Source organism: Molothrus aeneus, chromosome 25 (assembly GCF_037042795.1).
Source record: "Molothrus aeneus isolate 106 chromosome 25, BPBGC_Maene_1.0, whole genome shotgun sequence".
In the NCBI taxonomy this organism is placed as follows: domain Eukaryota; kingdom Metazoa; phylum Chordata; class Aves; order Passeriformes; family Icteridae; genus Molothrus; species Molothrus aeneus.
Window position 1 is genome coordinate 587875 of NC_089670.1, and position 26989 is coordinate 614863.

The window sequence follows — 26989 nt, forward strand, 5'->3', positions numbered from 1 at the left end:
CACAGTGCTGGGAGGAGCCCCTGGAGCTGTCACAAAGGGTGCAGGTGCCCCTGGAGCTGTCACAAAGGGTGCAGGTGCCCCTGGAGCTGTCACAGTGCCTGGAGTAGCCCTGGAACTCTCACAATGGTTGCAGGAGCCACAGTGGCTCTCTCTGGGACTGAGTAGCCACAGGGCTTGTCCTGGTGCCCTGGAGCAGCCCCAGGGCCCTGTGAGCAGTGCACAGCAGCCCCCGGGCTGCCCCGAGGCCGGGCCAGCAGCAGCAGCAGCAGGACCGGGACGTGCAGTGGCCGCAGGCATGGCCCACGAGGACCTGAGCTATTACCGGGGGCAGTACAAGGACAGGCTCCTGTCCCTGCTCAGGTCAGGGCCTTCTCCAGCTCCCCCCTGCCTCCATGGCTCCTTCCCTGCTGTGCCAAGCTCCCACCCCTTGCCTGCTCCCATCCCTCACTGCTCCCATCCCTCAGCTGCTCCCATCCCTCAGCTGCTCCCATCCCTCAGCTGCTCCCATCCCTCAGCTGCTCCTGTCCCTCACCTTCTCCCACCCCTCACCTGCTCCCACCCCTCACCTGCTCCCATCCCTCACCTTCTCCCATCCCTCACCTTCTCCCATCCCTCACCTTCTCCCATCCCTCACCTGCTCCCACCCCTCACCTGCTCCCACCCCTCACCTGCTCCCATCCCTCACCTTCTCCCATCCCTCACCTTCTCCCATCCCTCACCTTCTCCCATCCCTCAGCTGCTCCCATCCTCACCTGCTCCCATCCCTCACCTGCTCCCATCCCTCAGCTGCTCCCATCCCTCACTGCTCTCATCCCTCACCTGCTCCCATCCTCACCTGCTCCCATCCCTTGCCTGCTCCCATCCTTCAGCTGCTCCCATCCCTCGCCTGCTCCCATCCCTCACTGCTCCCACCCCTCAGCTGCTCCCATCCCTCACCTGCTCTCATCCCTCACCTGCTCCCATCCCTTGCCTGCTCCCATCCTCACCTGCTCCCATCCCTTGCCTGCTCCCATCCTTCAGCTGCTCCCATCCCTCACCTGCTCCTGCCCCTGCCCTGTCACCCCCGGAGCTGCCCCGGCTGTGCGGGGGGGTCCCTGCAGGTGGGGCTGGGGGTCCTGCCCTCCCCCAGGACGCAGCCCAGCTCTGGAGCACCCTGCCAGGATGCCCTGTGAGCTCGGGCCATGCGTGGCAGGGAGCTGCAGGTGGCAGAGGAGGACTCCACCAACTCCTTCATCTGCGTGCTGAAGAAGATGAAGGAGGTGCGGCAGATGGAGAAGGTTGTGGAGGAGACGGAGGAGGTGAGGAAGCTGGGGGGCTGCTGGGACGTGCCTGGGGGGCTGTGCAGGGTGGCAGGGGGTGGCTCTGGCTGTGGCAGCCGTGTCACCCCAGCTCTGGTGCTGCCAGGCCTTCACGGAGAGGATGGAGACCCTCGCTGAGCAGTGGAGGGACCTGCACGCCAGGAGGGCCCAGCTGAAAGCCCACGTGGTGACATCTGGGACCACCGTGAAGGTACACCTGGCACACCTGGCACACCTGGCACACCTGGCACACCTCATACACCTGGCACACCTCATACACCTGGCACACCTGGCACCCCTGATACATCTCATACACCTGGCACACCTGGCACACCTGGCACACCTGATACTCCTCATACACCTGGCACACCTGGCACACCTCATACACCTGGCACACCTCATACACCTGGCACACCTGGAACACCTCATACACCTGGCACAGCTGATACACCTGGCACACCTGGCACACCTGGCACCCCTCATACACCTGGCACACCTGGCACACCTCATACACCTGGCACACCTGATACACTCATACACCTGGCACACCTGGCACACCTGGCACACCTGGCACACCTCATACACCTGGCACACCTGGCACACCTCATACACCTGGCACCCCTGATACACCTCATATACCTGGCACACCTGGCACCCCTGGCACCCCTGGCACCCCCTATACACCTCATACACCTGGCACACCTGATACACCTCATACTCCTGGTAACCCCTGGCACCCCTGGCATGTCTCATACACCTGGAACAAGATCCCGAGTGCTGGGATCTCCTCCCTGGAGGCTCTCCTGGCAGTGCCCTGAGTGACCCAGCTCCTCCTTCTCCTGCCTCCCTCCCCCTCTGGCTGTGGATGCTGCTGCAAACCTCCCCAGGAGAATGAAAGGCTGAGAACCCAAGCTCTGAAGAAAGCCAAAGAAGAGAAAGAGGAGAATTTGAAAAAGGAGAGTGAGCTCTTGAGGGCTAGGAGGGAACTGGATGCCCTGAGAAAAAAGCACCAGAAACTCTCCAAAAAATTGCTGAAGTACTCCCCGTTCAAGAGGTACCTGGAGGATGTGGTGGAGAATTCACAGGTGAGCTTGGACGTGGCTCGGGGAGGGTTTGAACCAGAGGGATGAGGCAAGGCCAGGGAAATCAACCCCTGAGCAAACCCAGAGACTCCAGGTGGGCTGGGAGGGGCTCCCTGGAAACCAAGGTGGGCCACAGGGAGCAGGGTCAGGAGAGGACAACCAGGATGGGTGAAGGCAGGACAGGGTGTCCCTGACCCCAGGCAGGACAGGACAGGACAGGGCAGGACAGGACACAGGGCAGGGTGTCCCTGACCCCAGGCAGGACAGGACAGGACAGGGCAGGACAGGGCAGGGCAGGGCAGGGTGTCCCTGACCCCAGGACAGGGCAGGACAGGGCAGGGCAGGGTGTCCCTGACCCCAGGACAGGGCAGGGCAGGACGGGACAGGGCAGGGTGTCCCTGACCCCAGGCAGGGCAGGACAGGGCAGGGTGTCCCTGACACCAGGACAGGGCAGGACACAGGGCAGGGTGTCCCTGACCCCAGGACAGGACAGGACAGGGCAGGGCAGGGTGTCCTTGACCCCAGGACAGGGCAGGGCAGGACAGGGCAGGACAGGACGGGACAGGGCAGGGCAGGGTGTCCCTGACACCAGGACAGGGCAGGACAGGGCAGGGCAGGACACAGGGCAGGGTGTCCCTGACACCAGGACAGGGCAGGGCAGGGTGTCCCTGACCCCAGGACAGGGCAGGGCAGGGTGTCCCTGACCCCAGGACAGGGCAGGGCAGGGCAGGGTGTCCCTGACCCCAGGACAGGGCAGGGCAGGGCAGGGTGTCCCTGACCCCAGGACAGGGCAGGGCAGGGCAGGGTGTCCCTGACCCCAGGACAGGACAGGGCAGGGCAGGGTGTCCCTGACCCCAGGACAGGGCAGGGCAGGACGGGACAGGGCAGGGTGTCCCTGACCCCAGGCAGGGCAGGGCAGGGCAGGGCAGGGTGTCCCTGACACCAGGACAGGGCAGGGCAGGGCAGGGTGTCCCTGACCCCAGGCAGGGCAGGGCAGGACAGGGCAGGGTGTCCCTGACCCCAGGGCCTGTGCTGCAGTTCCGTGACATCGATGACATCATCAGCTACTACAAGGCCCTGCTGAGGACCCGCAAGGACCTGCTGCAGTCCCAGTGGTGGCACCGGCAGCTGATGGAGCAGGGCAAGGGCCTGCAGCAGCAGCTCAGGGCAGAGAAGGAGGCTGAGATGCTCCAGTGCAGGAACGACCTGGTGCAGCTCAAGGAATCCTTTGACCGGGCTCAGAGTGACATCCAGCAGTGGGTAAGGAGCTGAGGGGTGCCCGGGGGGGGGGGGACTGGCTCCTCCTGCAGCCAGGGGCTCGTGGCAGGGCCAGCAGCAGTTTGGGGGGGAAGGAGATGCCCCATCCCCAATCCCATCCTCAATCCTATCCCATGGATGTCATCCCCATCCCATCCCATTCCGTCCTGGAGCTGCAGGAGGAGCGAGAGCCTGGGTGGGGGCAGATTTGTCACCAAGGGAGGTGACAGTGGCAGCGCTGCAGGGCTGGCAGGGAGGGCACTGCAGGGTGGGCAGCGCAGCTGGGCTCTTCTCTGCTCCCAGCACGGCTGGGCTGCACCAGCCCCAGCCCACCAGGTCCTTGCCAGCCCACCAGGTCCTTGCCAGCCCGGATGAGGCTGAACTTGGGGTCCCCAGCGGGGTCCCAGGGCTGAGGCAGCCCCACTGGGATGTGTCCCCAGGAGGATCGCTGGGCCCAGGTGCAGGACAGGCAAGCCAGGAAGGCCGTGGAGCTGAGGTCCCTCACCATGGCCATCCACGGCCTGTTCCACGCCGCCAGCGCGCGGCTGCAGCCACAGGGCAGGGTGGCAGCTGGGGACAGCCACCGGCAGCTGGACATGGTAACGTGGCACAGCCCCAGGGCCTCTGAGCCCCGGGGACAGCTCAGTCCTGGCCAGGACAGCAGCAGGAACGGCTCCCTCAGGGCGAGGGAGCCCCCAGGCCCAGCACAGGCTCCCTCCTCCCCTGGGGACCCTGGCTGGGAATGGTGGGGACAGCAGGCACACCTGTCCCTCGGAGCATGGGGAGCGGGGGCTGCAGGGGAGGGTCAGACCTGGACAGGGGGTGCAGGGTTTTGGGGTGCTGAGAGATGGGGTTCAGAGATATGGGGATGCGGGGATGCAGGGGTTCGAGAGTGCAGGGATGTGGGGATATGGATCTACAGGGTTCAGGGGTGCAGGGATTCAGGGTCTGGGTGTGCAGGGATACAGGGACAGGGAGTGCAGGGATAGGGGGTGCAGGGTTTTGGGGTGCAGGGATATGGGGTGCAGGGATATGGGGGTGCAGGTTTTCAGGGTGCAGGGATGTGGGGATGCAGGGTTGTGGAGATGCAGGAGTGCAGGGAAATGGGGATGCAGGGGTTCAGGGTTTGTGGGTGCAGGGTTTTGGGAGTGCAGGGACGCAGGGATATGGGGATGCAGGGTTCGGGGGTGCAGGGGTTCAGGTGAAGGGTTTTTGGGGTGCAGGGAGGCAGGTCCAGCCATGGCCAGGGTTTGGTTCCATTCCCCCACAGAGGCACACTGGTGCTTTCATGTCCTGTCACTTAGCTCAGGGACAGCATATGCCCTGCAGGAGGGACAGGCTCCCCTCTGCCTCCTGCCCCCATTGCTGCCTGACCCTGCCCTGTCCCTGTCCCTGTCCCTGTCCCTGTCCCACCCCAGATCCGGCAGTTCATCCACGACCTCCAGGACTTCACCGAGGACATGAAGAAGCGTGGCCGAGCTCTGTGAGAGCCTGCCCTGCCAGCGAGGCAGCAGCAGGGTGGGCAGGGAGAGGACGAGAGAACCCTGCAGACATTGCAGGCTAAAAAAATAGCAAATATTTAAAGCATCTCTTCAATTCCTGCTGATTTTCCCTGCTCTTCTGTGAGCCCAGATACTCAGCAGCAGAAGAGAGAAAAGCAGGAGGGAGTGAGGCCTGCGTGGCTCTCAGGCTCCCAGAGGCCTCACAGACACTGGCAGCGCCACCAGGAGCTGCTCCTGCTCTGGAAAATCAGCTCCTGACTCATCCCGGAGCACAGAGCATGCGGGGCCTTTGTGCCCCTGCATCTCATCTCAGCTGTGACATTTCCAGAGGGACAGGGCCATCCACACCCCGCTGAGAGATGACTCAGCTGTCCCCAGCCATGGCCACCCTGTCACCCGCGGGGGCGTCACCCTCCCGGTGGTGGCAGGAGTTCATGGGACAGGAGCAGCTCTGCCCTGGGAGGGAGGGAGGGAGGGAGGGATGGATGGATGGATGGATGGATGGATGGATGGATGGATGGATGGATGGATGGATGGATGGATGGATGGATGGATGGATGGATGGGGAATGGGGACAGGGCTGTCCCCTGCCCTATGATGGATGGATGGGGACACAGCTGTCCCCAGGGACCGGTGAGGACACTGAGGGACCAAAAGTGAAGTGTGGGTCAGAGCCAGAGATGGGAGGGTTGGGCTCTTGCAGGAGCTGCTCTGGACATTCCTGGAGCTCCCAAGTGCAGCCCGGGTGTTCAGGGTCGGGTTTCTGCTCCCCTTGCTGGGCACAGCCTTTGCCCACCCTGCTGTGCCACAGCTGAGCCATCTCCTGAGGCGGTGCCAGGAGGGAAAACACCTGCAGAGCTTCCAGCAGACATTTATTGGTTGGGGTTGAGGTGGATGCACACAAAGCTGTGTCCCTCCCGTGGGCTGGGCTCCTCTCCCAGCCCTCCCAGCAGTTCTGTGTGCCCGGGGAGCAGCCTCAGGGACACGGGGGACACACAGACAGAGCCTGCCCATCCTCAGGGGGACACACAGACAGAGCCTGCCCATCCTCAGGGGGACACACAGACAGAGTGTGCTCATCCTCAGGGGGACACATGGACAGAGCCTGCCCATCCTCAGGGGGACACACAGACAGAGCCTGCCCATCCTCAGGGGGACACAGACAGAGTGTGCTCATCCTCAGGGGGACACACAGACAGAGCGTGCTCATCCTCAGGGGGACACACAGACAGAGTGTGCTCATCCTCAGGGGGACACACAGACAGAGCCTGCCCATCCTCAGAGGGACACACAGACAGAGCCTGCCCATCCTCAGGGGGACACACAGACAGAGTGTGCTCATCCTCAGAGGGACACACAGACAGAGCCTGCCCATCCTCAGGGGAACACCCAGACAGAGTGTGCTCATCCTCAGAGGGACACACAGACAGAGCCTGCCCATCCTCAGGGGGACACACAGACAGAGCCTGCCCATCCTCAGAGGGACACACAGACAGAGTGTGCTCATCCTCAGGGGGACACACAGACAGAGTGTGCTCATCCTCAGAGGGACACACAGACAGAGCCTGCCCATCCTCAGGGGAACACCCAGACAGAGTGTGCTCATCCTCAGAGGGACACACAGACAGAGCCTGCCCATCCTCAGGGGAACACCCAGACAGAGTGTGCTCATCCTCAGGGGGACACAGACAGAGCCTGCCCGTCCTCCAGCACTGCCTCCAGCCCAGGCTGCCTCCAGAGGGGCAGGTTTGGAATCCAGGGCTCTCCTGGCCTCTGGCTCCCCTCAGCCCAACCAAACTCTCTGGCTGGGTCACTCACTGCCCCAGAGAGGCCCTGGGAGGGCAGGGCAGGGAGGAGCCTGTGGTGTGTGTGGAGCAAAGCAAATCCCTGTGGGCCAAGCACAGCAGCCCTGGAGAGTCTCTGGAGCAGCCCAGGATGGGATTGGCTCCAGGCTGGGATCAGCCCCAGGACAGGATCAGCTCCAAGGAAGGCCCAGCTCCAAGGAAGCCCCTCCTGCCTGTCCCGGCTGCCCAGGACGTGCCCCTACCACAGCCGTGTCCTGTGCCAGGCGCTGGCAGTGCCCTACATGATGGAGCAGGTGAAGCCACAGCACCCCCTGAGCAGGGCCAGGCCCGTCTTGGTCACGTAGGGAGCCGAGGTTTGCTGTCCCCTCGATGTCATCTTCTTCTCTGGGACAGGAGCTGCGGGAACAGGAACCCAGCTGTGCCTGGGGACAGGGACAGGGACAGGGCACAGCAGGGGCTGCTGCTCACAGCTGCTCTGGGGCTGCTCCTGCACTTCCATGGCACCGCCCTGGGGCTCTGGGTGTCCCCTGGGCCTCTGGTGTCCCCAGGGCTGGGAGTGCCTCCCACCAGCCTGGGGAGGTGACAGAGCACAGGGAAGGGGTGGCTGTCATCAGAGGAGTGGTGCCCCTCCTGCACCCAGCCGAGGTGGAGCCAGTGTTCCAGGGGAGATGAAGGATGGCAGCTCCAAGAGAGCCCCCCCAGCCCCGTTCTTGTGGGCCACCTGGGAAATGCCAGGAGGGAAATGGGTCCCCAACATCTGCTCCAATGCCAGGTGCTCCCACGCTGGGACCTCAAGCAGCAGCACCCCCCGTGCCCCTTCCCCAGCCTCCCCCAGGTGAGGCAGCCCCAGGCAGGGAAACCTTGGAGGCAGAGTGCCAGGGAAGGGGACAAGCCCCAGGGAGGGTCAGTGCAGGCAGTGAACACGCCAGCACCCACTTGCTCTCTGGAGGCAGCTTTTGGACAGCTTGCTCTGCAGGAACTCGGCCATTTCCTTGTCCTCTTCCCTTTCCCTGTGGCAAAGAACTTGGTTACTGCTGGGAAAGGAGCAGCAGGGCCCCAGAAGCCCTGGGAAGGTGGGACACAGCTCAGGGGGTGGATTGCAGTGTCCCCAGCACGAGCAGCAGGTGACAGCAGCTACCTGAGCCTCTCAAACTCCACGTCATCCACCAGGAAATCCCGTGTTTCCACCAGCTTGTGGATCTGCTGCACCAGCTCCTCTTCCCTCTGCTTCTCCTCGTTGGATTTCTGGTTCTCTGCAGCACAGGGAGCACACTCACAGCCACGGGGAGCACATTTCACACCCCACAGGAGCCATCCCACCCGCCAAGGCCAGAGCTGCTCTGCTCAGCTCCGAGCGTGGGGGCGAAGCCAAGCCAAGGGAGCAGCTGGATCCAGGCTCGGGCTGCTCAAAGAGAGGAATCTCGTCCCAGCCGCCCTGGCTGGGTGTGACAGCTCTCCTGGGGCTCTCCTGGCGCTCTCCTGGGGCTCTCCCACCACCTGAATCAGTGCAGGGTCACCTGGGCACTGTCTCTGGGCATCCGCACCTGCCTGCTGGGACAGGGCTACCCCCAGAGCATCAGGCTGTGCCCAAGCACTGCTATTTGGGTTCATTAACACCGCTATTTGGCGTCATTAGCACCGGCTATTTGGGGTTCATTAACACCGGCTATTTGTGTTCATTAACACCGCTTTGTGGGATTCATTAACACCGCTATTTGTGTTCATTAACACTTGCTATTTGGGTTCATTAACACCGCTATTTGGGTTCATTAACACCGGCTATTTGTGTTAACACTTGCTATTTGTGTTCATTAACACCGGTATTTGGGGTTCATTAACACTGGCTATTTGGGTTCATTAACACCGGTATTTGGGGTCACTAACACCGCTATTTGTGTTCATTAACACTGCTATTTGTGTTCATTAACACCGGCTATTTGGGGTTCATTAACACCGGTATTTGGGGTCACTAACACCGCTATTTGTGTTCATTAACACCGCTATTTGTGTTCATTAACACTGGCTATTTGGGGTTCATTAACACCAGTATTTGGGTTCATTAACACTGGCTATTTGTGTTCATTAACACCGGTATTTGGGGTCACTAACACTGACTATTTGTGTTCATTAACACCGGCTATTTTTGTTCATTAACACCGGTATTTGGGGTCACTAACACCGGCTATTTGGGGTTCATTAACACCGCTATTTGGGTTCATTAACACTGGCTATGTGGGGTTCATTAACACTGGCTATTTGTGTTCATTAACACTTGCTATTTGTGTTCATTAACACCGGTATTTGGGGTTCATTAACACTGGCTATTTGGGTTCATTAACACCGGTATTTGGGGTCACTAACACCGCTATTTGTGTTCATTAACACTGGCTATTTGGGGTTCATTAACACTGGCTATTTGTGTTCATTAACACTTGCTATTTGTGTTCATTAACACCGGTATTTGGGGTTCATTAACACTGGCTATTTGGGTTCATTAACACCGGTATTTGGGGTCACTAACACCGCTATTTGTGTTCATTAACACTGGCTATTTGGGGTTCATTAACACCAGTATTTGGGTTCATTAACACTGGCTATTTGTGTTCATTAACACCGGCTATTTTTGTTCATTAACACCGGTATTTGGGGTCACTAACACCGGCTATTTGGGGTTCATTAACACCGCTATTTGGGTTCATTAACACCGGTATTTGGGGTCACTAACACCGGCTATTTGGGGTTCATTAACAACCACGAGGCAGAACCTGTCAGGGTTAAGGTGGCCCTGGACAAACGCTGCCCCTTCCCGCTGCTGGCAGAGCCCATCACGGTGACATCCGAGTCACTAAAGGCGCCGTCCGTGGCTGGGGACGTTTTGAGCCCCAGCCCTGGCCGAGCTCTGAGCAGCACTGAGGTGTTTATCCCTGCCTTTACCCAAAGCCGAGGCTGCCGTGGCTGTCTCACCAGAACGAGCATGTGCAGGCTTTTTCCAGCACAGACTGCTCTGAGTCAACTCAGAAAGAAGACAAAAAGAGCAGAATTTCTGCTCTCAGCTGAGTCTGGGAGTGCTGAAAAGGCAAGAAATGAAAGCCCAAAGCAGATGAAGGAAAGCCAGGCTCATTCCTCCAGTAGCAGAAAAAACCAATTTATCTCTGCTCTGAGATGTGGTTTAGGGAAAGGCTTGGTTTATGGACTGGAAGGAGTTGGGATTAAAGGCCCCTGTGAGATCTGGAGCAAGGAGCTCCTGTTTTTGTGGCAGGATACTGCCCTCCCCACTGAGCCTCCATCCACAGCCCGAGCCAGGTTTACAGGGGGGAGCAGCACCTGAATCTTGAGCAGCACCTGGGCTCTGCCGGGGTGCGCTCTGTGGCTGCCAGGCACAGCCAGCACCGTGCCACTGTGGCACCTGGCAGGGCCACCTGGCCCCTGAGATGTCCTGGGCTCAGACAGAGGAGGTGCCTGGGGCCACAGCTGGGCACAGCTGGGCCCTGCCTGCGCCCATCACCCCTGTAACATCTGCCCTGGGCTGGGGAGTGCAGCACCCTGGGGAGAGCAGCACCTTCAGGGATCCCAGCGCCCTCAGAGATCCCAGCACCAGTAGTGATCCCAGCACCCTGGGGACCCCAACACTGTCAGGGATCCCAGCACCCTCAGGGATCCCAGCACCCCTGGGACCCCAACACTGTCAGGGATCCCAGCACCCTCAGAGATCCCAGCACCCTGGGGACCCCAACACTGTCAGGAATCCCAGCACCCTCAGAGATCCCAGCGCCCTCAGGGATCCCAGCACCCTCAGGGACCCCAACACTGTCAGGAATCCCAGCACCCTCAGGGATCCCAGCACCATCAGTGATCCCAGCACCCTGGGGACCCCAACACTGTCAGGGATCCCAACACCCTCAGGGATCCCAGCACCCTCAGGGATCCCAGCACCTTCAGGAATCCCAGCGCCCTGGGGACCCCAACACTGTCAGGAATCCCAGCACCCTCAGGGATCCCAGCACCCTGAGGACCCCAGCACCCTCAGGGGGCACCCCCAGAGCCTCACCTGGCAGGGCCAGCAGCTTCTGGAGCTCTGTTTTCAGCCGGCTGATCTCCTGGCAGAGCTGGATGTCGTCCATCCTGCAGGGACACCAATGGGACCTCTGAGGGGGAAAGCTGGGACAGGAGAGGCTCAAACCCCCAGAGCAGCACCCAGTGCCTGTGGTGGGATCCCAGATTTCCCTGCCTTCCCAAGGGAAACCCAGCCCACTTCACCCCAGAGTTTTGCTGGGGCTCTGGTTGTTGGCAGACAGAAAGCTTCACCGCCTCAATGATAACAAAGCCTTATCAAAACCCGGCCTACCCACCAGGCAAGGGCTGCTGTGTTTCTCCTGGTCCCAGAAAATAATCCCCAAAGAGCAAAATCCAAAAAGAAGTGGAAGCTGCTGCCACGGAAAAAGATCTTTTTTATCCCACCTTCCTGCAGAATTAAATAAAGGTAGAAACATGAAACGTAACAGAGAGGGTGTGCAGAGCACCAGGGGGCCACAGGGACAGCAGAGATTGCTGGGGACACACTGATTGAAATGAAAATTACAGTCAGATGAGAGCTGGATGAGTGTTGCATTTAAATGGAAATTAATTCTGGAAACACTGATAGGGAGAATAAAAGATAATAAATTCTCTTTTCAATTAAAATTAGGAGGGGTTGCAGGGACAAGCACCCCGGAGGCTCCTCTGGGGCTGGGATTGCTTCCACCCCTGCTGGTGACACCTGTGGCAGCCTCAGCCAGAGCCAGGTGTCCCTGGCTGGCCCCAGGGAGCCTCAGGGACCAGGGGAGTTGCATCTCCCACAGAATTCCAGCCCTTTCCTTCTGCCCTGTGAAGGAAAAGCGTTTGGTGCCCCATTGTTCCCCCAGCAGGGACACCCCAGGAGCTCTGGCGTGGCTGATCTGACACTGCCCACAAGAGCAAACTCTGGTTTCTATGGGGGCCCTGCCTGTTCAGCTGCTCAGCCCGGGAGTTCTCCACCTCCCTGAGCCCTGCAGTCCATCCACCCACCCTGGGCATCACCTTCTGCCCCACTGGGGGATCAGAAAGGGTCTGGCAGCCCCTGCGTCCCACCCCTCTGGGCCTGTCCTGCAGAGCCCAGCCCTGGGCTCCCCTCTCCAGCAGCAGGGCCCCAGAAACTCCCCAACCTTCCCAGCCTCACTGCTGGGCCCTGCAGAGCTGAGCCTGAGCTCCCCCAGCTCCCAGCCAGGCACTCCTGGCCTGTCCCAGCCCCATGGGATCACAGTGCCAGCCAAGCCCCCCGGGAGGTTCCTGCAGAGATTTCCCTTTGCTTTCCAAGGGAGAAACCAAGCCAAGGGTTAAGGAAACACCAGAGCTGGAGCTTTGAGAGCACCTGAGAGCATCAGGTGCTGTTGCCATGGAAAGCCTTTAGGAGCTACACTTCTGATGGTTTCCAAAACTCCTTTTCAAATTCGAGTTCAGGGGCAGCTGTGCCCCAAAGGGGCTCCAAATCTGAGCCTTAAAGCAGCTCAAAGCTTCCACTCCCCAGATTGACCACTCACACACAGCACACAGGGACAGACACACGGCACACAGGGACAGACACACGGCACACACAGGGACAGACACACAGCACAGAGGGACAGACACACAGCACACAGGGACAGACACACGGCACACACAGGGACAGACACACGGCACAGAGGGACAGACACACGGCACACACAGGGACAGACACACGGCACACGGACAGACACACGGCACACAGGGACAGACACACGGCACACACAGGGACAGACACACAGCAGCACACACAGGGACAGACACACAGCACACACAGGGACAGACACACAGCACAGAGGGACAGACACACGGCACACACAGGGACAGACAGCACACAGGGACAGACACACGGCACACAGGGACAGACACACAGCACACAGGGACAGACACACAGCACACAGGGACAGACACACAGCACACACAGGGACAGACACACGGCACAGAGGGACAGACACACGGCACACACAGGGACAGACACACAGCAGCACACACAGGGACAGACACACAGCACACAGGGACAGACACACAGCACACAGGGACAGACACACGGCACACAGGGACAGACACATGGCACACGGCGCAGATGGACAGACACACAGCACAGAGGGACAGACACACGGCACACACAGGGACAGACACACAGCACACAGGGACAGACACACGGCACACAGGGACAGACACATGGCACAGAGGGACAGACACACGGCACACAGGGACAGACACACGGCACACGGCGCAGATGGACAGACACACAGCACACAGGGACAGACACACAGCACACAGACTGACAGACACACGGCACACGGACAGACACACGGCACACAGGGACAGACACACGGCACACGGTGCAGATGGACAGACACACAGCACAGAGGGACAGACACACGGCACACACAGGGACAGACACACAGCACACAGGGACAGACACACAGCACACACAGGGACAGACACACACGGCACACAGGGACAGACACACAGCACACAGACGGACAGACACACGGCACACAGACAGACACACGGCACACAGGGACAGACACACAGCACACAGGGACAGACACACGGCACACACAGGGACAGACACTCACATGTAGCGCAGCTCCGACTCTCGGCGCACCAGGATCTCCCGGATCCGCTCGATCCTGAAGAGCTCCCCCTCGATGTCATCCATGGTGGCCGTGGAGTCGGCCATGGACACGATCTCGTCCTCTGGACAAGGAACACGAAACAGGAGCCACCTGAGGCAGCAGGAGAGCAGCAGGGCCCTGGGGGCAGCCTCGGGAGCAGCAGCAGCAGCAGCAGCAGCAGCGCTTGCCCCGCTCCCAGCCCGTGCCAGGCTGGGTGCTGGGACAGAGCGCCACGTTCCCCGGGTCCCCCTGTCCCCGGTGCTGGGACAGAGCCCCACGTTCCCCGGGTCCCCCTGTCCCCGGTGCTGGGACAGAGCGCCACGTTCCCCGGGTCCCCCTGTCCCCGGTGCTGGGACAGAGCCCCACGTTCCCCGGGTCTCCCTGTCCCCGGGCAGCAGCAGCGCTTCCCCTGGATCCGTGCTGGGACAGAGCCCCACGTTCCCTCGAGCAGCAGCCGCCCAAAGGAGCTGCAAACTGCCGGAGGGGAGGGCAGGGATGTCCCTCTCCTTTTCCAGAGGCACAGAAACCCCCAGCGTGTCCAGCACGGAGAGCTGAGCCTGCCCTGCACCCTCCTGCTGCAAGACCAGGAGCAAACCCCAGGCACACACAGCTCGGAGCTGAGAGCCACGGGGTGAATTCCTGCTGCTGCTGCTGCCCCCATCACGGGCTGGCTGAACACCCCCATCCTTCCCAGGCATAGGGGTGAGCCCCCGTTCAGCTCCCCCACCCTGGCTCACAGCCAGCCCCCACATGGGGAAACTGAGGCAGGAAAGGGCGGGGGGGGGGTCACCTGCTCAGGGTGAGGGGCAGGAGCTTCACAGCAAAATGTGGGATAGAGGGGCTGTGATCTGTGTTTGAGAGGAGGGACGGGATGAAAGCCCCTCCAGCTCTGCCCATGGCTCTGAGCAGCAGCTCTGCCTCCCCCGCTGTGACTCACACCCAAATCCCACTCACTGATCCTGCCTGGCCCATGGGTTTCCTCTGGATGCTGGGTGGATCCCACAGGGACTCCCAGCCAGGTTTGGGGAACAGCTGAGGATTTGCTCCAGGCCAGCTCCCGGCCTGGGCTGGCTCAGACACACTCTGAGCCTGTCACCAGCGCCAGCAGCAGCTCCTTCACCGCATCCCAGCCAACCCCACATTGCTGGGGGTGCTGGGGACAGGGGCAGAGCCAGGCTGGGGGGCAACGTTCCAAACAGCATTCCAAACACTCCTGCAGGGGCTGGGTCTGCTTCCTCGGACCCTTCACAGGACACAGCTCCCCTCTGAGGCTCTGCCTTCCTGCAGCCCTGGGACTTTCCCCGTGCAGGAAGAGGGGAAGGCACAGAAAATACAGAAAATACAGGTGCTCCCAGGAAGAGGGGAAGGCAGAAAATACAGAAAATACAGAAAATACATGTGTTCCCAGGAAGAGGGGAGAGCACAGAAAATACAGAAAATACAGAAAATACATGTGCTCCCAGGAAGAGGGGAGAGCACAGAAAATACAGAAAATACAGAAAATACAGAAAATACAGAAAATACAGAAAATACAGAAAATACAGGTGCTCCCAGGAAGAGGGGAAGGCACAGAAAATACAGAAAATACAGAAAATACAGAAAATACAGAAAATACAGAAAATGCAGGTGCTCCCAGGAAGAGGGGAAAGCACAGGAAATACAGAAAATACAGAAAATACAGAAAATACAGAAAATACAGAAAATACATGTGCTCCCAGGAAGAGGGGAAGGCAGAAAATACAGAAAATACAGGTACTCCCAGGAAGAGGGGAGAGCACAGGAAATACAGAAAATACAGAAAATACAGAAAATACAGAAAATACAGAAAATACAGAAAATACAGCTGCTCCTGGGAAGAGGGGAAAGGAGAGAAACTACAGAAAATACAGCTGCTCCAGGAAGAGGGGAAAGCACAGGAGGTGCAGCTGCTCCAGGAAGAGGGGAAGGCACAGGAGGTGCAGCTGCTCCAGGAGCAGGATTGCCCGGGCAGGGATGCTGGGAGATGCCAGGGTGTGTGCTCTGGGCATCCCAAACCGGAGCCAGGCCAGTGCTGAGGGTTACAGGGCAGGAAGAGACAAACCCCAAGCACAGGAACAAGATCTCTGTCCTCTCCCCATCATGAAACACTGCTCAGGAAATCATTCCCAGGGTGGGACATATGTCCAAGACTTCCAGCAGGGAAGGTTTATTGTGGAAATCCGATGGTTTGGATCCATGTGAGCGGTTTGGGGAAGAGTTTTCTGCTGTTTCTGGCTTGGAAGCCCATGAGAGTTCCTGGAGGTTGTGTCCCTGCCCCAAGGCAGGAAGGGCAGGCTCAGCTGATGCCAGGGTGTGACCTTCCCTCGGTCCCTGTTGGGGTCAGGGCAGGGTGAGGCTGGATGAGCCCCAGCAGCTCCTGGTGGGGCAGGGTGAGGCTGGATGAGCCCCAGCAGCTCCTGGTGGGGCAGGGTCAGGCTGGATGAGCTCTCCAGGAGCTCCTTTTGGGCAGGGTGAGGCTGGATGAGCCCCAGCAGCTCCTTTTGGGCAGGGTCAGGCTGGATGAGCCCCAGCAGCTCCTGGTGGGGCAGGGTCAGGCTGGATGAGCTCTCCAGCAGCTCCTGTTGGGGCAGGGTCAGGCTGGATGAGCTCTCCAGCAGCTCCTGGTGGGGCAGGGTCAGGCTGGATGAGCTCCAGCAGCTCCTTTTGGGCAGGGTGAGGCTGGATGAGCTCCAGCAGCTCCTTTTGGGCAGGGTCAGGCTGGATGAGCTCTCCAGCAGCTCCTGGTGGGGCAGGGTCAGGCTGGATGAGCCCCAGCAGCTCCTTTTGGGCAGGGTGAGGCTGGATGAGCTCTCCAGCAGCTCCTGGTGGGGCAGGGTCAGGCTGGATGAGCTCTCCAGCAGCTCCTGTTGGGGCAGGGTCAGGCTGGATGAGCTCTCCAGCAGCTCCTTTTGGGCAGGGTCAGGCTGGATGAGCTCTCCAGGAGCTCCTGGTGGGGCAGGGTCAGGCTGGATGAGCCCCAGCAGCTCCTGCCTGGCTCTGCTCTCCCTCTGCCTCCCTCCTGCCGGTTGCCAAGGGACCGGCCTGTGCCTGCTACAGCATCGCGGTGCGGTTGCTAAGGGACCAGAGTGCGGTTGCTAAGGGACCAGGATGCTGAGGTCCCTCATCCCGAGCGTGGCTCTGCTGCCCCGCAGCTGCTCTGGCCTGGGATGTTTTGCTGCAGCTGCACCCAGCTGAGCAGCTTGGGCGGCCCCAGGGGCCCGAGGCAGATGCTGCCAGATGTGCAGGGACCAGCACAGCTGGAGGGGCAGGTGGCACAGCTGGCACCAAAAGCTGCGCTGCTGTGTCCCCTCTGTGCCAATAAACACAGAGACACAAACCCGGGGCTTCCTGCAGCCTCCGGGCCCAGGGACACCCCAGGGACACCCCAAGGACACCGCAGGGACACCCCAGGGACACCCCAGGGACACCCCAGCCTGCCCGAGGGCACGGGGCAGGGCTGGGGACAGGGATGGTCCCTCCTGGCCTGGGAATAGCCCGGCACGTTCTGATCACTGTGCTGAGCTTCCCAGCAGGAATTGCCCGGGGGCAGCGCCAGGGCTGGAGCAGCTCCAGAATCCCAGAATGGCATCGGCACAGCCGTGCCAGCTGCGAGAGGGGATCCTCGGCAGGAGAGGCAAAGGGAGGAGGCGCCTGGGACGGGAGGAGGTGACAATGATGGGACAGGAGGAGGTGACAATGCTGGGACAGGAGGAGGTGACAATGATGGGACGGGAGGAGGTGGCAGGGCTGGGACAGGAGGAGGTGGCAATGATGGGACAGGAGGAGGTGACAATGATGGGACGGGAGGAGGTGGCAGGGCTGGGACGGGAGGAGGTGACAATGATGGGACGGGAGGAGATGGCAATGCTGGGACGGGAGGAGGTGGCAGGGCTGGGACGGGAGGAGGTGACAATGATGGGACGGGAGGAGGTGGCAGGGCTGGGACGGGAGGAGGTGACAATGATGGGACGGGAGGAGGTGACAATGATGGGACAGGAGGAGGTGACAATGATGGGACGGGAGGAGGGGCCAGGTCTGAGCTGCTTTCCCCCACCTGCAGCGGGAGGCTGGGATGTAATTCCAGCCCCTGGGCAGAGCCCACAAGGGCAGGAAAGCTCCTGGCTCGGCTCTGGGATGGTTCCCACGGGGCAGGGCTGGCACCACCGGGCGGGGCTGGCACCACCCTGCCCTCCCACGCTGCTCCCAAGCCACCTTTCTGCTGGACACTGAGCAGGTCAGGGTGTCCTGTGACATGGGGACAGTGGGAAGGTCACAGCACTGCCCAGCCAGGGCCGCAGGGCTCAGCTGGAGGGTGCCAGCCCTTGGCTGTGCCTCCAGGAGCTGTGGTCAGTCCTGGCACTCCGCAGCCCTCAGGAATTCCAAGGAACTGCTCCCCAAAGCAGGCGGTGCTGGGCAAGGCGCTCTGACAGGACTTTCGTGTGCCTGGAGCTGCTGAATTCAGGGCAGAAGCAGAGGGAGAGCAGTGCCAGGAGGGAAATGATGGAAAATTAACCCACACACCCTGGGATGGAGAAGGGGGCACCCAGGGCAGGGTGCTCACTAGAGCTGGGAGCAAGCCCACGATCCAGATGTCGCCTTGGGGACAGACAGGGATGGCCCCAAGTGTGGCCCCACTGCCCAGGGGTCCCTGTGCCCCCACAGCTCTCCCAGAGCAGCACAGCCACACACAGAAACCGCCAGTGCCTGAGCCAAAGGGATCCCGCCTGGCACCATTTCAGCCTGGCAAAGCAAGCACAGGAATTTGGAGATGCTCCGATCATCCCCGCCAGCCCAGGGAGGGGCCTCTGCTAACGAGGAGTGCAATAGGCACAGGCTTCCATTCCAGAGGGTTTGGGGACCACATTTGGGCAGCCAGCAGCAAGCTGGGATGAGTCACTGCAGCCAACAGTGCAGGGTGAGCTTTGAGCCATTTTCTTCCGGATTAAAGTTGGGAAATCGATTGTGAGCCCCCGTGGAGGGGTCAGAGCCCTTCATGGGGCACCATCCCGAGAAGCCTCAGCTCAGCTGCGTGTTTTCCTCTGCTCCTGCCAGCAGCAGGGACAGGGGACACCCAGCCTGAGCTCCAGCAGGACGAGAGGCTCCAGGAGCTCAGGGCTGCACAGGCTTGGTCTGAGCTGTGCTGGGGGGGAGGAAGCAGCAGAGCAGCACCTGAACAGCAGACAGGGATTGCTGTTCTTACCCGTCCCAAGGTTCTCACCCAGCCCAAGGTCCCCAGGAGCTGGGAGCTCACAGAACTGCCCTGAACCAGCAGAATCCCAGCCCTGCTCACAGGCACCCATGGGGGATATCCTGCCCATAGGCAGCACCCTGAGTCGGGTCCCTGGCCCAGCTCGGTGTCACCCAGCTGCTGGAGCAGAGGACGGGGTGGTGAAGGTGCTCAGAGCCCCACGGGAGCTGTAGGGGAGGAAAGGCACGGCCAGGAAAGGCACAAGGGGAAAGGAGCCAAACTTCCCACAGCTGCCCCAGGAGCCGAGCAGCTTCACGGGCACCACTCAGCCCCCAGGCAGTACCGGCAGGATGCTGGAGCTGGTGGTGCCTCCGGCCCTGCCTCTCCAGCTGCCTGAGCCCGCTGCGTGCAAGGGACGGGAGGGGTCGGAGGGGCGGCGGGGCAGAGGGATCGCAGGCGCCTCCCTCGGCCCAGCCCAGCTGCGACCCTTCCTCCCAGCCCAAGGTCGAGGGCTCTGCTCGAGGCGATTCCCCCGCTGGGCATCCCCGCTCTCCTCACCTCAGTCCCGCTGCACCAGCCGGTCTGAGAGGGGCAAAGGCGGTGAAGGACAGGGCGAGCCCCCTGTGCCCTGCTCACAGCCGTGCCCAGGGCCGCGCACGCAGCGAGAGGTGACCGTGCTGCCCCGGTGTGTCCCTGCAGACACCCCTGCCGCCACCCTTCCTGTCCCCCAGGCACTCCATCCATCCATCATCCATCCATCCATCCATCATCCATCCATCCATCCATCCATCCATCCATCCATCCATCCATCCATCCATCCATCCATCCATCATCCATCCATCCATCCATCCATCCATCCATCCATCCATCCATCATCCATCATCCATCCATCCATCCATCCATCCATCCATCCATCCATCATCCATCCATCCATCCATCCATCCATCCATCCATCCATCCATCCATCATCCATCCATCCATCCATCCATCATCCATCCATCCATCCATCCATCCATCCATCCATCCATCCATCCATCCATCCATCCATCCATCCATCCTTCCATCCCCACTCCCGATGGCCGCTCGGGGACCCGGGCTGGGCTCCCTTTGGTGGATGAAGCCGCCGGTTCCCCGCCAGCTCCCGGGGCTGGGGTGCCCGGATTGTCCCGGAGCCCGGGGCCGGGGGAAGTTGGGCTCGGGCGGTGCCGGTGCCGCGGCGCTCACCTGGCCCCGCGCCGGCCGGCGGCCAGCGGGTGGATTCCATGGATCCGTAGCGGGGAGAAGCGCGGCTGCCCTCCATCCGCAGCCAGAGTGCCGCGCTCCGCCGGCCCGGGGGCTCCCGCCGCTCTGATCCCGCTGCTCCGCTCCCAGCCCTCCGCTCCCTCCGCGCTGCTCCCTCCGCCCCGATCCCTCCGCTCTGCTCCGCTGCGGCGGGGGCTGCCACCGCTCCCTCCGCTCTGCTCTCTCCGCTCCCAGCCCTCCTCTCCCTCCTCTCCCTCCGCTCTGCTCTCTCCGCTCCGCTCCCTCCGCTCCCAGCCCTCCTCTCCCTCCTCTCCCTCCGCTCTGCTCTCTCCGCTCCGCTCCCAGCCCTCCTCTCCCTCCGCTCCCTCCGCTCTGCTCTCTCCGCTCCGCTCCCTCCGCTCCCAGCCCTCCTCTCCCTCCTCTCCCTCCGCGCTGCTCTCTCCGCTCCGCTCCCTCCGCTCCCAGCCCTCCTCTCCCTCCTCTCCCTCCGCGCTGCTCTCTCCGCTCCGCCGGGGCGGGGGCTCCCGCCGCTCCCTCCCGTCCGAGCCCCCCGCCTGCAGCCCCCGGCCCCGCAGCTTCACCCGGGCCGTGCCCCGGGGCCCCTCCCGGCCCCTTTCAGCCCCAAACGCGCAGCACCGGCACCGACCGAGCAGGGCCCGGGCACTGAAGGCGCCCAGGCTCTGGGGGACACGGGGGCAGGACACGGGGTGCCGGGGGTGAGGCTCAGCACCCAACAGCCCCCCCAAAACCCGCTGAGCCAGGGCAGCCGTGCTTTCTGGTAGAAGCAACTTTTGCCCATGGGAAAACCCAACAGTGAGAGTTTGAGCCAAGCCCCAGGGGTTGGAGTGCAGCAGGCACCTGAGCAGGACCCTGGGGCTCCCTCCCCTCTCGGCCAGGACTGCAATGCCCGGGGGCACCGCCCTGAGGCTGGGTGTGGGGGGCAAACCTGCTCTGACAGGGGTTTGTGCTCCCAGAGCGCTTGGCTGAGGAGTCACGGCTCTGCAGGGACACACCTCAACACCCGCTCCCCAAAACGCACCGAGGGGACACACAGAGTCCTCTGGGGACAGCTCTTGGGCAGGACGGGACTGTAGGTGACACCGGTGTCCCCAGGCACAGCTCCAAGGGCTCAGGGACAGCCCAGCTCGGCAAGGTGGCTCAGGGACACTTTGGGGAGTGCCCCTGGCTGCAGAGCAGGGACACAGTGACACTGGGGGGGCTGGGAGATCAGCCCCTGCCCAGCCGCAGCTCCAGCCAGTGAAACACAAACCTGAGCAAAATCCTGGAATTCCCACCTCCAACAGCCAAAGAGGAGCTCCCGGCTCCTGATCCAGGCGAAGGATTTGAAGCAGAACACGTGCCAGAGATGGTGCTTCATCCTTTGAGGTTAACTGTGGAATATAAACACAATGAGGCAAAAATTGAGTCTCTGTCTAAAAACAGGGGGAAAGGATGTGGGAGCTGCTGCTCTGGGATGGAAATGAAGCAGCAGCACCTCTGGAATGCAGGAGCACTCTCCCAGCAGCAGCACAAAGCCAGGAGGTGGCCTGGGAGCTGGAAGAGTGACCCTTGACAATCTGGGAGCTCCAGCATTCCAGGGAATCGCTCAGGAATGCCCTGGGATTGTAAGGAACTGCCGGCTCCCCGCCGAGGGACAGGACAGGGCTGCCCGCTCTGCTTTGGGTGTGCAGGAGCTGCTTTGGGTGTGCAGGGGCTGCTTTGGGTATGCAGGAGCTGCTTTGGGTGTGCAGGGGCTGCTTTGGGTATGCAGGAGCTGGTTTGGGTGTGCAGGTTTGGGGGTTCGGGTGTGCAGGGGCTGGTTCGGGTGTGCAGGGGCTGCTTTGGGGGTTCGGCTGTGCAGGTTTGGGGGTTCGGGTATGCAGGTTTGGGGGTTCGGGTGTGCAGGGGCTGGTTCGGGTGTGCAGGGGCTGCTTTGGGGGTTCGGCCGTGCAGGGAAGGAGAGCCATGAAGCTGCTGCCTCTCAGCTGATGAAAGGATCAGCGCCCCCAGCCCTGGAGCCAGCGGGGCTGCAGTGACTCACCTTGTTTTGGTCGCTCCGAAGCGCAGAGAAAATGAACCTGTAAATATTTTAATCAGTTCTTCAGGCAAGCACTCTCCAGGATGGCTTTCACTGCGAGCAGCCAGATCTGCTGGGGGCTGAACTGGAGTTTAATGCATTTTATACGCTCAATTTATCGGGAGTAAATCAGACAGTCCAGAGCCGGGATACAATTCACCGCTGGAGCTGCTGGATTGGGTGGAATCCTTGGGGCAGAGGGAAGTGCACATCAGGCACCGGAGCAGCCTGGGCTTCTTCCCTCGACCAGGTCATGGAATTCTGAGGCTGAGGAGTTTCAATGGGACCTTCCCTGCTCCTCCTCAGAGAGATGTGCTCGTGCTGTGGACGGGCAGGATTCAAGGGAATGCCCAAAGTCGGTGTGATAATCTCGCACCATAAGGGGTTTTGAAGATTATCAAGCCAATAAAGACATTGGGTGCAGATCCAGGGGAGTCAGCCCTCTGCACAGCTCCAGGATGGACAGGCTCCTGTCGCTGCAGGGCTTCTCCCCGTGAATCTGCAATCCAGCAGCTGAGGCAGATGAAAAGGGCACGGCTCACCCAGGTAACCGGCTTCTAACGCGGGCAGCTGAAGCAGCAGCTGCATTTCAAAGCATTCCAGCTCTTTCTGTGCCGCTCACAAGGGCTCAGGGTGTGCTGCGTGCAGGGATGAGCCTGACTGCAGGCAGATTCCCCGTTAACACGCTTTGTTCCTCAGGTATTACACGACAATACGACCGGGAGAAATTCTTGACATCAAAATTGCTCCACTCGTGTTTGAATTCCTGGGAGAAGACAACGTCTTAATACAAAGTCCCAGCTGTTCTCGGCACGGGGACGGCTCTGTCTGTGGAGCCACTCCAGCGGAGCATTGCGCTGGCACAGAGGGTCGCTGCCGGGAGAGAGGGAGCTAATCACCCTGAAAACATCTGATGTACACATAATGCGGGATCGATGCCTGCTGAGGGAGGAATTACCGCCCGGAGTCCTTTCCTTGTCTCCAGCGCTTCCTGCCGAGCCCACAGCGCGGCAGGGTGACACACTGCCAGGCCATTTGCATATGCCACAATAAATATGCATTCCCATAAATATTCTGCTTTCTGCAGCTGCCTGTCTCGGGGCTTGTGAGCCACTCGGGCAGATGTTACTGAAATCCATCCCTAGGCACAGGAATGAGGCCATTTCCTGACCGAGGAATTCCTGATAACTGAACTGACAGCAGCCTTTGCTGCGGCTCAAGGGACTCCAAGGCTCATTTGAACCCCATCCAGATCTCTTGATGACATCAGACCACCGATTTTCCATTGAGCAGCAGATCTTCCCTCCTGGAGAGGGGCTGCAATCTGTGCCTTGGAGGTGAAGGCAGGGCAGAGGAGGTTTAACCCAGGAATGGGTTAAAAGAGGAAGGCTGGGAACCAGTGACTTCCAGCTGGGAATTTCCTGGGATAACTCAGGAGATCCTCTGGCATGGACCGAGCGCTGCTCTCTGCTGTGCACCTGTGCCCAGGTGTTGCTTTGTTAGTGAGGGTTAATAAGGGACATGAATTCCCCTTCTCTTTCTGGGGTTGTGCTGTCCCTGCCCGGCTGCCGCAGGAGCCCTGCTCAGGTGTCCCATCCCGTGCCCGGAAATCCCAGGCCGCCCCGTGCCACCTGCAACGCCGGGCACGCCTTCAATCAGCAGCAGGAAGTGCCCAGGAGGGCCGGGCCAGCCGCGGGCTCCGAGCACACCTGGAGGGCTCTCCCAGCAGATTCCCAGCAGGAGACACCGAAATCACAAAGCACGACACGGGGGGTGCTCTGCGGAAAAACCTTCTCTTACAAATGAACCGGGTTTTTATTCACATCCCTTATAAAGTGCAGAGAGTCCACAGCCACCCCGGAAGGGTTCTGTGTGCTGTCAGCGTGCCAATAATTTCCATTGGGTGGTGTCACAGCCCAGCTCACAACTGTCACCCAGCAGCAGCAGCAGCTCTGGCAGCAACAATCTAAGTTTGGCTTTTGACTAAAAACTCAATTTACCCAATGTATACATGAAATATCCTTTTGGGATTTTGGAAGCAAAATCATCAAGTTAAAAAGGAAAAATTACAAAAATTTAGAATGTTATAAAGTAAAAAAATAAGATTTATATTTTTTTTAATAGAAATCTCTCCTGTCAGATATAGCAGTATATATTCAGCAGTTTAGAATTTGTGGTGATTTGTAGACATTATCATTACCCCAGGTTCCAACTCCACCCCACAGATTTAGGTACAGACTAGTTGATCCCATGCTGCTGTATCCAATTCCTGTTAAAGCTCTCATCCTTCATAGCCTTTACCAGCCAGTCCTTCTCATCCTCCTCCTCAGAATCACTCCCTTCACTGGAATCCGCAGCCAGGAGCCGGGAATAATTAATTTTTCTCTGCCGGGGCAATCTGGATCGGACAATTAGGAAGAGCAGGGTCCAGACGCCGAGCCCCACGCAGCTGGCCTGGAGCAGCACGGGCAGCCCGAGGTGCTGCACCACAAACCCTGCCCCGAGGCTGCCCAGGCCGGCCCCTGCCGTGCCCAGCGCCCGCAGCAGGGCGAGCAGGGCGCGCTCCGTGCCCGGCGCGGCCGCGTCCCGCACCGTGCCCTGCATGTGCCACCGCAGGGCCCCGCTGCCGAGGCCGGACAGCGCCTGCAGGGGCAGCGCCGCCCAGGGCACCCGGAGCAGGGAATAGCTCAGGAGCTGCGCTGCCAGCGCGCCCAGGCCCAGCGCCTCGGCCCCACCGCCCGGCAGCGCCCGCAGCAGCCGCGGCCCGAGCGGGTGAAGCGCCAGCTCCGCCAGCGGCCCCAGGGCCACCCAGAGCCCCAGGAGGAGCTCGCTGCTGCCCTGGTCCTGCAGCTGCCACGGGAGGAAGCTGTGGCTGGCAGAGCTGGCGGCGCCCACGAGGAACAGGGTGGCTGCCAAGAGCAGCGCCCGGCCGTGCCCCCGCAGCAGGGACAGCGCCTTGGGCAGCCCGGGAGCGCGGGCGCTGCGCCTGCGAGCGTGGCTGGGAAAGGAGACGCTGACCGTCAGCGAGAGCACCACCAGCACAGCGTAGGCGTAGAAGTGCACGGCCAGGCGGGGCACGGAGCCGCCGAGGGAGCAATGCAGCTGCTCCACCAGCACGGACACGCCGCACGCTCCGGCGGCCGCGCCCACGCAGCCCCACGGCCACAGCCGCCCGTGCCTGTCCGTGGCGTCCACCAAGTCCAGGTACTCGTAGACACTCTCATCCATGGCCCATTCCAGGGACGTGGCCAACAGCTCCCAAAGCACCACGGCGCCCAGGACCATGAGAAAAACCCGGTACTCTGTGTCCTGGGAAGTGCTCTGCACTGCCTCCAAGCTGGCATCTCGAGAGTCTGAAAGGTTTTCGGACACGTGGGCACCTCCAACAGCGGGAAGAGCTGTTTTAAACAAAGCTGGCTCATTACTCTCGGTGGCATTTAGGCTTTCCTCAGCATTATCAGCAGGATCGGTGGCGGCAGAGTCCGGAGTTTCCTCCTGGAGCCCGGGGGAGGGAGGGCTGTAGGATGCCGGCCCTCCTGGTTCCGGTGTCTGCTGATCGATGCCTTTCACTGTCGGCCCAGAGGGACCATCCAAGGAGCCTTTTCCCTTTGGATCACCTTCCCCAGGCCCTCTGCCGCGTTCCTGAAGCGCACCTGCTGTGCCCAGCAACGCCTGGGAGGTTGCACTGGCCGGAGCGGGCTCCCTGCTCGCTGCCACCACCTCAGCAGCCGCTGTCCCCGCTCGCCCTGGCACGGCTCTGGTGTGCGGCAGAGCGCTGGGGTTCAGCGCCCCGTCACTGCTCCTGCCGGGGCTGGGCACCGGGCCGGGCACGGGGCTGGGCACCGGGCTGGGCACAGAGCTGGGCACCGGGCTGGGCACCGGGCTGAGCACCGGGCTGGGCACAGGGCCGGGCACCGGGCTGGGTACAGAGCTGGGCACCGGGCTGGGCACCGGGCTGGGCAGAGCGGAGGGGAGCGCGGAGGGCAGCGGGGCGGGCAGGGCGCCGGGCAGGCCGAGCTGCAGGCTGCAGCCCGAGTGCCCCGTGTCCCCCGCGGGCGGGATGAGGGTGAGCGCCAGGCTGGCCCCGGCCGAGCCCAGCGCCGAGCCCAGCAGCAGCAGGCGCCGCCCGGCGCGGCCCCGCGGGCAGCACAGCGGCACGGCGAGCGCCGCCAGCAGCCGGGCCCCGGCCGCCGCCCCGACCAGCGGCGCGGGCAGCCCGAGCAGCCGCAGGTAGAGCGGCAGGAAGGGCTCGGCGCAGCCCCGGCCCGCGCCCTGCAGCCCCCGGAACAGCGCGGCCAGCGCCAGGGCCCGGCCCACGTCCCAGCGCCCGCTCATGGCCCCCGCCGCATTGGCCTCACCCGCCGCCAGCGCCGCCGCTCCCCGCCCGCCCGCTCCGGGCAGGGCGGAGCCGCCGCACCTGCGGCACGGGGCGGCACCGGCCCGGCCGCACCTGCCCCGCCACGGCACCGGCGGGGCCGCAGAGCCGTCTGCGGGCGGGGACGGGAATGGCCCGAGACCGGAACGGGAATGGCCCGAGACATACAGGGGAATGGCCCGGGACCGGCAGGGGAATGGCCCGGGACCGGCAGGGGAATGGCCCGAGACCGGAACGGACCGGCACGGGAATGGCCCGAGACCGGAACGGACCGGCACGGGAATGGCCCGAGACCGGAATGGGACGGGAATGGCCCGGCACCGGCGCGGAAACTGTCTGGGACCAACACCAGAATGGCCCGAGACCAGAATGGCCCAGGACCAGCATAGGAATGGCCCGGGAGCGGCACGGACCGGCACCGGCACGAGAATGGCCTGGGATCGGCATGGGAACAGTCCGGGACTG

The 26989-nt window shown here is 61.6% G+C and overlaps 3 protein-coding genes across 3 annotated transcripts; 1 reads left to right on the forward strand and 2 right to left on the reverse strand.

Moving 5' to 3' along the window:
- The first annotated feature begins 295 nt into the window (after positions 1-295).
- CCDC42 (coiled-coil domain containing 42) lies at positions 296-5124 on the forward strand. Its single transcript, XM_066565520.1, has 7 exons — positions 296-360; positions 1193-1298; positions 1405-1509; positions 2186-2383; positions 3419-3640; positions 4078-4236; positions 5056-5124. Exons 1-7 carry the CDS (start codon positions 296-298, stop codon positions 5122-5124), a joined length of 924 nt encoding a protein of 307 aa, XP_066421617.1.
- An 870-nt stretch (positions 5125-5994) lies between these two features.
- LOC136566392 (bMERB domain-containing protein 1-like) lies at positions 5995-20228 on the reverse strand. The gene is made up of 6 exons (XM_066565518.1): positions 20055-20228; positions 13586-13706; positions 10993-11066; positions 8083-8197; positions 7881-7954; positions 5995-7340 (listed from the first exon to the last, which is right to left on the reverse strand). Exons 1-6 carry the CDS (start codon positions 20128-20130, stop codon positions 7222-7224), a joined length of 579 nt encoding a protein of 192 aa, XP_066421615.1. The 5' UTR covers positions 20131-20228; the 3' UTR covers positions 5995-7221.
- Positions 20229-24333: 4105 nt separating this feature from the next.
- On the reverse strand, positions 24334-26484 carry MFSD6L (major facilitator superfamily domain containing 6 like). Its single transcript, XM_066565521.1, has one exon. It carries the CDS (start codon positions 26482-26484, stop codon positions 24388-24390), a length of 2097 nt encoding a protein of 698 aa, XP_066421618.1. The 3' UTR covers positions 24334-24387.
- Positions 26485-26989: the final 505 nt, after the last annotated feature.

Bases quoted from the DNA above. Each gene is read 5' to 3' on its own strand.
- MFSD6L (XM_066565521.1), bottom strand. From the start codon at position 26,484: ATGAGCGGGCGCTGGGACGTGGGCCGGGCCCTGGCGCTGGCCGCGCTG.
- CCDC42 (XM_066565520.1), top strand. From the start codon at position 296: ATGGCCCACGAGGACCTGAGCTATTACCGGGGGCAGTACAAGGACAGG. The intron at 1,299-1,404 runs GTGAGGAAGCTG...TGGTGCTGCCAG, and splicing joins TTGTGGAGGAGACGGAGGAG to GCCTTCACGGAGAGGATGGA. The intron at 2,384-3,418 runs GTGAGCTTGGAC...CCTGTGCTGCAG, and splicing joins ATGTGGTGGAGAATTCACAG to TTCCGTGACATCGATGACAT.
- LOC136566392 (XM_066565518.1), bottom strand. From the start codon at position 20,130: ATGGAGGGCAGCCGCGCTTCTCCCCGCTACGGATCCATGGAATCCACC. The intron at 11,067-13,585 runs GTGAGTGTCTGT...GTGTCCCTGCAG, and splicing joins GAGTCGGAGCTGCGCTACAT to GATGGACGACATCCAGCTCT. The intron at 7,955-8,082 runs GTAGCTGCTGTC...TCTTTGCCACAG, and splicing joins GTGGAGTTTGAGAGGCTCAG to GGAAAGGGAAGAGGACAAGG.